Source organism: Bidens hawaiensis, unplaced genomic scaffold, assembly GCF_021521415.1.
Source record: "Bidens hawaiensis isolate Kalapana, Puna unplaced genomic scaffold, B.hawaiensis_p1.1 tig00020713_1, whole genome shotgun sequence".
Classification (NCBI taxonomy): Eukaryota; Viridiplantae; Streptophyta; class Magnoliopsida; order Asterales; family Asteraceae; genus Bidens; species Bidens hawaiensis.
In genome coordinates, this window is record NW_027493185.1 from 100,737 (window position 1) to 110,327 (window position 9,591).

Below are 9,591 nucleotides of genomic sequence, written 5' to 3' on the forward strand. Positions count from 1 at the left end.
AATCATGAAGTTAATTTCCGTTGTGATGGGAGAAATAAACATTTTTATGTATTAATAATGTCTTTTGTATGTGTAATGTGTTTGGATATTGAACTTTTTGTGTATTAATATTGTATTGTAATTTTGTATCATTTTCTTACAATCGGGTTTTAAACGGTGAACCCGACGGTTAAATGGGGATCCCCACGGGGAATTTAGTCCGTTTAAAAACCATTTATGCTAGACGGGTTCCCCGAATACCCGCGGTTTTCCCCGAATCCCCGATGGGGATTCCCCGTTTAGTCCCCGCGGGTTTTTAGACGGTTTTGGTAATGGGTTTTATAAACCGGGGCGGGTATGGGATTGGCATTCCCCGCCCCGAAACCGCCCCGTTGCCATCCCTACCTTCAAGTCATGTGATGTTTCTAATTTCAATTTTTAAATAGCTATACGAGCTCAGTTGAGTTAAACTGATCAAGTATATTGTTCTTATAATATATATATATTTTTTTTTTGAGCGGCTAATATCTCCTTTCTTAACCCTATTTTATTTTATTTTATTTTGTATCTCAATTAAGTGAAACTAGATTAACTTTTTGGTTTTTAATACTACAGAATTTCTTTTTTTTTTCAAAATTAAAAAAAAAAATTAATTATCTAACCCCAAGCCATGCTTTCCTTATTAATTATTACCTACCATCTCATTTTTGTGACGCATAGCAATAAATTCTATCAAATAAGGTAAATGAATAAACTTAAATTCTTTATAAAAGTGAATGAATTTATGCAATATATGAAAAAAAAGCAAACGAATAAAATTTAATTTCCTTTAAAAAGTGAATGAAAATTCAGTGCAAAAGCACAATCGTTTTAGATATACAAAGAAAGAATTTTTAAAATTGACGCTTTTCTCATTAAACAAGCACCTTGTTTCGCTTAAGATACTAAGACAAGAAAATGTGACAGCACATATTTTGTGAATACGATTCCTAAAAGAAAAACAATCACACATATTATAGTATATATAGTATACACGAAGACATCACATACTTGTCGAAGTTTCTGATCACCGACCATTCAACAATAGACCACTACCCACTAATGATGAGCAATCGGTCAATTTGGTTCTTCGGTTAACAATCAAATGAATAACTGATATGGACCCGCTGAGTAAGTTAAACTCCAAGAGAAATAGAAAGAATAAGAATAAGAACATGACAAGTTTTGTAACAATTTCTCTCCATCTTTTCATCACTAGGAGTCAACCTTAAATACACCAAACAATCTAAACAATGTAACCACCAAGTGGGTAACATGGGTACTAACTACTAAATAAAAGGAAGTGATATACACGCATAAGAAACATGGATGTCCGTTAACTTAAACGTGTGCTGTCATTTGATAACGGGTCTCGGGTCGGGTTATCTCCATGGGTTGGGTACGTATCAATAACCAATATCCCCCACTCATTTTAATAACACTATGTACATATTGATATATTATAAGATGAAATTATCCAAAAGACATAAGCCCTCTAGCTCAGTTGGTAGAGCGCAAGGCTCTTAACCTTGTGGTCGTGGGTTCGAGCCCCACGGTGGGCGTTTTTCATATGGTACTTATATCTTTTTTTACTTTGATTCCGAAACATTCAAAAGTAACAAACTTAGTCCTTGAAAGTTAAAATCTTAAAGAGGCAAATAAATTTTAAAACTCGTATATAAATTCCAACCTTGAAGAAGTTCAATGCTGCATCATATAAGTTCAATCTAAGATATAAATTGTTTGACACAAACCGTCCTCCGATTAACGTCACTTTCACCGAAAAATAAAAAAAAGTTAACGTGAATACTAATTTGGAGAATAGAATTTTATTCTAGTTGAATCGACCAGGAGAAGTATTTGATGCGATACACGAACCTGATTCAAATGATAAACAAATATTGCTAGGTTTGCATTGCAGATTGGTTCCCGAACTGATACAACCGATTATGACATTAAATGACTCGGATTGAGGAGCAAGGGTTTAGCATTGAGCTTGTTATTTTGGTTATAACAGCCATTGTAGTTACTTCAGGTACTTTTAACTTGGTGGCAGGAAAATATTTAGATGAACGATCAACATCTTAAATATTTTTAAGCTACAACTAATCTGTTGTATATGTGTCGCTAATTTATTTGGATAATAGTTTTTAATTTTTTCGGTTCCGTCCTTTATACAACTTCATTACACACACTAGTAGAAAATCCACTTGTATTATGTTAGTTTATCAATCCTTTCGTAATATATTGTATAGTATTTATGCTAGTTTTCTTATCCGTAGCATTGACCTTGTGGTCTATTTTTTGTTAGTTATCTTACTCGTAGCATCTGTGTTGTTAATGCACATATAAATAAGCTAGATGATGAGTTGTCTGCTAATGATGATGAGCTAGATGACGAAAGTTATGATTGAACATTTGCCTACAGTTAGTCATTGTATAAATTTCTCAAAATAGCCCTTTTTATAAAGAGAAGTCCTAAAACAACCATTTTTTGTTGATAATGTTTAAGAATTTGAACTTCGGAGACACATTGGGAACAAATAATTATTATGAGGGAGCAGACCAAAGATTTAAAGAAAAGTAGGGAGCAGAACAAATCTGGGAAAATATTGATGGGCAAGTCCAAATTATTTTAAAATATTAAAGAAAAAGTTCATATTTTTTCTAAACTTTTCTTCTCAAAATACAGTCTCTCAAAACTGTTTTTTTATGTTTCCTATCTGGCCCGTACATATTTTCAAATTCTAGGAAAATGAGCTTTTTAAAATTCGTCTTGGGAGACGCATTTAAGAGGCATTTGTTCTTAGGAGACGAAATTTTTGTGTTTCTTCAAAATAATCTTCTTCATGTTACACACACACACTTATACACACATATGTGTGTGTGTGTGTGTATTCCGTAAAGAGTTAGGTTAGAATAAAAACCACTTGAGTTGTGAAAACTCTAGAAACCCATTCTCAACCACATGTTTTTAATTAAAGATTAAATCATGTGGTCCACAATTAAAGTTAATAAAAAATGTAAAAATTTATTTACATTTTATCTCTCCTGAAAACATATATAAAAATTACTAAAAAAATGTAAAAAAATAGCAAAACATTTTTTTTATGTTTTTGATTTTTTGTATTAAATGTAACAACATATATTACATGTAACAAAAAAAAACGATGTTACATATGGTTTTCATGGGTTTTCTCAACTCAAGAGGGTTTTCAAACTATACATCTCCATTCCGTAAATATATATAGATATATGAAACTTATACATACATATATACATATTTATATATGTATGTATATGTATTATACATGCATACATATACATACATATATATATGTATGTATGTATAAGTTTCCTATATATATATATGCAGTGGCGGATCCAGGAATTTTTTTTAGGTGGTTCCCTCTTAATTTATAAGGTGGTTCCTACGCGTATTCTATATATCCGTATACTATTATTTCGAAACTCGGGTGGTTCCGGGGAACCACCCGTTTGTATGCTGGATCCGCCCCTGTATATATGTGTGTGTGTGTGTGTATATGTATATGTATATGTACGAAATATATATATATATATGTATGTATGTATGCATATGTGTGTATATAAGTGTGTGTGTGTAACATGAAGAAGATTATTTTGAAGAAACACAAAGATCTCGTCTTCTAAGAACAAATGCCTCTGAAATGCGTCTCCCAAGACGAATTTTAAAAAGCTCATTTTCCTAGAATTTGAGAATATGTACGGGCCAAGTAGGAAACATAAAAAACAGTCTTTGGAGACTATATTTTGAGAAGTAAAGTTTAGGAAAAATATAAACTTTTCCTTCAATATTTTAAAATAATTTGGACTTTCCCATCAATATTTTTTCAGATTTGATCTGCTCCTTTATAATAATTATTTTTTCCCAATGTGTCTCCCAAGTTCAAATTCTTAAAAATTATCAACAAAAAAAGACTATTTTAGGACTTCTCACTCTAAAAAAAAGACTATTTTGAAAATTTTTTTCAATATAAAAGTGTACTCACGTTTTTTTTTCTTTATGCAAGTTGTATCAACTATTATTTATTTAAATATTTCTATACTGCTAAAAGTCTAAAACCTTGGGAGTGTCGGTATGCAATACTATGCATATATAATGTTCCTCTTGCTATGCGTTTGTCTCTAGACAAAAAACTCAAACCAACTTATGTTAAAGCCCACAAAAGAAATCTTCTAAAATTACTAGTTGTAACAGACATTTGTATATCACATGATATGCAAGAAAATTGATATCTCAATTCAAACGTATATGGTGCTATAGAACAAAAACAAGAAAAAAATAGTACCAATAACTACATTCAAAAAAGCAAGAAAGCAGGTAAAGCCGGACCGAACCGTGCCTATTCACCATCTTTCCATACTTCTCGAAGGAGTTGATATCTCATAATACTCCTTCCACCCTTCGGGACCGACTGAAACCCATTTGAACTTGAGGAAACCCGAGAACTGTCCGAGAGGATTGAAGTCAAAGGCGAGTCCAGCTCATCAAGTTCATCATCACTGGTGTAGGATTTCTTTAGAACTGATGAACTTCTTGATAATGATTGGGACCCGCCAACACCGATTATGGCTGCAAGTGAATATGCTGATGGAGGTTTGTATGTTGATGGTGGTGCGATACATGGAAAGGTTATATGAGACCCTTCAGAAGCTTCCATTTCATCATCCTGCATCTTAAATGTATACAAGTTACTAAGTTAGAAGACGGCCCGACCCGGCTCACTATTGCCCATTTGGGCTGTAAAAATACCAACCTCGGCATCAAGGGCTTCAATAAGCGAGTTGGGAATTGGGTTTGGGGAAAACTCATCCGGGACAAAACTGCAAACGACCCTCCTGATCAATGAAGTAGAAAATGTCGGGCAAAACTAAGATGAAACAAAACAAAAATTTGAATAAAACTTGGATCAGCTAATGAATATGAATAGTGTGAACAAATATAATATCAATGGAGACTGATTGTTGAATTTATTTACCTCCTTTCTTGTAGACTTGTCTGCAAGCATTTCAAAAGGAAGCATCATGAGGTCACTCAAAGCATGAAGCAATTTAAAAGCCTTAAAAGATGTATCAGATTCTTTCTTGTTGTCAATAACATCATCGGCATCTTCATGAATGTCGTTATCCTCGATACCAAACAAATCTGTTAGCCATCTAGACCATGTCCCGATCTGGTAACACAGATATAGAGTTTATGGTTAAGTTTATACAATATTTTTAACATATGCTTAATAAATATGTTTAATACTCAACTGTATTTTTTAATTGAACCCCGGCTCCAAAGCATGATTTTCCAGCTGGAATAGGAAGAACCCTAAGATCACCAATAGGATCTGATAACGGGTCTGTTGGCATATCTTCAGCTGATTCACGGAGCACAGCATTAAACATTGCAACATCTAGTCTATCCACCAGTTGCTCCATAACCTACCACCAAAATAAAATGTAAAATTCTATATTTTGATCAATCTTTTTCATTTAAGCAATAAAAAAAATAATATACCAATCTTGGAAGCACAGGTAAGCAACCACATTCATGGCCTCCAGCTCGGGTAGGACATAGTCTTTCACAAGCATCTCTGAAAGCTTTTTTCCAAAGTTCAATAGAAAAGTTGTTACCTTGTTGATTACCCAATCCGTTTTTACTTCCAGATGATTTCTTTGAATTTATTGCAGCCGTTGATTGCATGTGTGGAGTAAGAGTCTACAGAAAGTCAACAAAAAAGAGCTATATAAATTATAACATGTAAAACATTAAAGAAAGTGTTTTTAAGAGTTTAACCTGCCACCACACGGACTCGATGATTCTTGAAAACATCCAAGCTTCAACCTTTTCTAATGCAATTAAGAACGTTTGTGGGTCCCGCCAGTTATCGGGAACTTTCTTTGACCCGTATTTGTGTCTCCCAGCAGACGATTCTCCAACTGATTGTTTGATAATTGCCCTCAACATAACCGAATTTGACAACCAGAAAGTCAACCTCGGAACATCAATTCCACATGATTTTGAAACCAACACAAGTCCAGAACTGATAGCTTTAGCTGCATTTACTCTTCTTTCTTGATCATTTTCTTTGCACGCATGTAAATAAAATCTTGAAAGACGTCTAGCAGGTGCATGAACTTTGTTTGTTGAACTCCCATGCTCAGCGACTATTGAATAAAGTCCAGCTTCTAAGGCTGCAGTTTCCCTAAGTTCTTCTTCAAGCATCTTTATTCTAGAACTTTCGTCACTTTTACCATTTAAAGACTCACTTTTTGGAGCACCGGTTTCAACCGAGTCATTATTGGTTTGAATAACTTTATCTTTATCCACTCTGTTTGGGCTAGTTCCTGAAAGCGTGCCTGCCTTTGGTAACTGAACAGATTTTAAATGCTTAAGTTTGTTATTGGAAACCTGTCCTCCAGGCGGTTTTCTGTTAGACACAAGTGTGTTGCTTCTTAACTTATCTTGTTTTCTAGAAGCTAAAAATTTGCCAACAAGATTGTCTTCTGAAATTTGTTTTTTCTCTTCTTGGGTTCTTTCTTCCTTCTCACTTTCAGAATTTGAAATTTCATCATGTAAAGGTTCCACATTTATCGGCGATTTATTAACAGAATTAGTTACAACAGGTTGTGGGTTGCTTTTTACATCTTGAAGCACATTGATCTTGTTTTGAGGCTCCACGGTACTTATTTGAGTCTTGGGCCCTGTTGGCTTATTGTGAGACCCCATGGTAGAGTAAGACGACTGAAGAAATGGGGCAGGGGTAGTATGGTCTTTTCGAACTGATGTCATGCTTCTTTCAGGAGGTTTTGAAGGATTGGTATTTGAAGGTTCTGTTCTCGGTGGAAGAGCAGGCTGTTGTACATTCTTACCTTGTTTTGTGCCCTCCCCGGAATCCTACATGCCAACTTCAAATTATTTACAGAACTGCCACAAGTGCAGTAACCTCATTTTGATGAATAAATCAAGTAAAGGCGGCGATTTCAGCCCATTTACAGATAGTTAAGTCGGTTTGGGTAACGGTTCAAACGGGTAAATTAAAAGAATTGTCTAAAATGGAAACCAGCTATTTGCGAGAACAAGACCAAACTAAATAATCCATTTTTTTAATTTTAAAAACTTTTAAAGTATCAGAAAGTGGTTTAAATGCAATGTTTATTATCTCTCCTAAAATTCAATATGTGTGTGTGTATTTATACACACACACATATATATATGAACAAATTTCGTTTATTTATAGAACCTGCATGTGTGTAGGTAAGCATTTATAAATAATTAAATACCATATGAACAAAATAGTTTAATGGTCTTTTGTGTACATAACATAGGTATTTATTTATATGTAAGAAGTAAAATTTTAAAAAAATATGAACCGTTGATTAAAAATAAAATAGTAATCAGTTTAGGTTTACTATTTTTGTTGTCGCAATAATTTAGCGTTCAACAATGAACCTCCCCCTATATATATACAAGTGTGTGTGTGTGTAGTATCATTGAAGTATTGTAACTTTTCAATGATATTAAAACACTAATTATTTAAAAATTTGTGTTAAAAAAGACAAAGTCTTTGCAGGCCAGCCTGCCATATGTTGACCTGCACTAAAAATTACCCGTTTTGACAACCCGCCGATTTTACCACCTCGAGTATCAAGCATATACAACACAAAAATAAAGTTCACCATGGTACCTTATGATTTGAATATGACGAACGTGTATAATCATCTTCATCGTCTGTAAAAGAAGCTATCCCAAGATCATTATCATTCTCTTCATTTGTCACTTCTGATGCAGATTCTTGACCATATTTATCCAATGAAGATTGCTTTGATAAGCTACTCATGGATGAATTAGTTTCATCTTTATCATTTGACTGTATGTTAAGATACATAATCGGCTGTGCAGCAGATTTAGAACTCTTTTTCCAGCTGATCGGTACACTAAGATTCAACACATTCTCAATGATCCCATATTCACCAAGATTAAGTAAAGCTGACCCTAATAGTTGATCTTTATTTGGCTTATCTTTTCGCGGCTCATACAGATGGAACTCTAAATAATTTTTTTGAAACTTTTCGCGATCCTTTTTATCTCTACGTAAGGTTAATGGAAGTATGAAAGATTTGTTGAATTCGACTGTTGAATCTATAACATCAGGGGAAAGAAAACCAGATGTCTGTTCGCCATTTTCCCATAAAAGTGCTAGAGATTGACTTGTTGGTAACCAAGGCTTAATCTCTTGTATATGAACAAGATAATTTACTTGAACCGAACCGTCTTTCCGGTGTTTGGATCTCAAACCAAGAACCATGGTTTCTAAATGTTCCGGTAAATAGTTAAATACACTTGTCTGGGATATTGCTACAAATACAATGCATCTGCAATAACAAGACTTTAATCAGTACCGGATGTATCAGAAATTCAGAATCATACAAACAGATTTGAACATTAGGTGTATATAGGGCTGCAAACAAACCGAACGGAACAAGGCTTTGTTAATGTTTGTCCATTAAGCTTTTATCGGACAACCGAACAGTTCACGAACAGCTAACCAACGGAATTTGTTGTTTGTCTTCGTTCATTAAGGAAATGAACTTGTTCGTGAACGGTTCACGAACACAAACGAACAAAAACAATTTTTTATTTGATTTGGCTAACTGAAATTGGCCAGTTTCAACGGTTCTGGCTACCAAGTTTCTGTTTGTGTTCTTTTACACTCACATTGATCTTAAATATAAATTTATCACATAATACTCATATATATTTTTGCATAATAGTTAATAATTTTTATTAAATCTATATGATAAGATTGGAAAAGTCATTAAAACCTTTAATGAACAAACATTAACGAATATAAACAGACATTAACGAAGACATTATCAAATGTTCACGAACACAATTGAATGAGCATGGCCTCTGTTCGTGTTCGTTCATTTAGTTAATCGAAAGAAATTTCTTGTTCATTTATTAAACAAATGAAATTTCTTGTTCATTTATTAAACAAACAAACTTCCCACCGAACAGTTCGCCTGATGTTCGGTTCATTAACAGCCCTAGATGTACATGTACATTTCATTTAGGCAAATTCACAAACACTTGGTACGCATTTTTCTAAGCACATGGATCATTATACGATACTCACAAATTCATCAAATCGGAAGAACATAAAGCCCAATATAGAGAAAAAGGAGAAATCTTTTGTTTGATTATTAGGTAAATTTAACTTCTGAACACTTATTTCGACAATCAAAAAGTTATAGCAAAATCCACATGAAATTTGCATACAATCTTGCTTAAATTAAGCAATGCAAAGATGAACTTGATCAGACCTGCATGCATCAGAATCACACAAGCAGATTTGTCATTCAGGCATTTTTACAAACACATGGTGTGCATCCAAAAGACAAAGTTATCTTTTCTTTAATTGAAGAACATGGATCTTCATATTATTCAGCAAATTGTAACAAGCATAAAGCACAAATAATATAATATAGAGAAAAAGGTTAAATCTTGTGTTAAATAATAATGCAAATTTAACTAAATCA

The 9,591-nt window shown here is 33.5% G+C and overlaps 1 protein-coding gene and 1 non-coding gene across 3 annotated transcripts; one reads left to right on the forward strand and one right to left on the reverse strand.

The window, feature by feature from the left end:
* The first annotated feature begins 1,508 nt into the window (after positions 1–1,508).
* Positions 1,509–1,580, forward strand: TRNAK-CUU (transfer RNA lysine (anticodon CUU)). Its single transcript has one exon. It is a non-coding gene; the product is annotated as a tRNA-Lys (tRNA).
* A 2,730-nt stretch (positions 1,581–4,310) lies between these two features.
* LOC143561577 (uncharacterized) lies at positions 4,311–8,357 on the reverse strand. Of its 2 annotated transcripts, none has more exons than XM_077049623.1 (7): positions 7,737–8,357; positions 5,846–6,946; positions 5,567–5,767; positions 5,317–5,490; positions 5,040–5,234; positions 4,818–4,931; positions 4,311–4,730 (listed from the first exon to the last, which is right to left on the reverse strand). In XM_077049623.1, exons 1-7 carry the CDS (start codon positions 8,355–8,357, stop codon positions 4,404–4,406), a joined length of 2,733 nt encoding a protein of 910 aa, XP_076905738.1. In that variant the 3' UTR covers positions 4,311–4,403. The 2 variants fall into 2 exon arrangements, with proteins under 2 accessions (XP_076905738.1, XP_076905737.1); XM_077049622.1 differs by having other exon boundaries at positions 4,311–4,736.
* Positions 8,358–9,591: the final 1,234 nt, after the last annotated feature.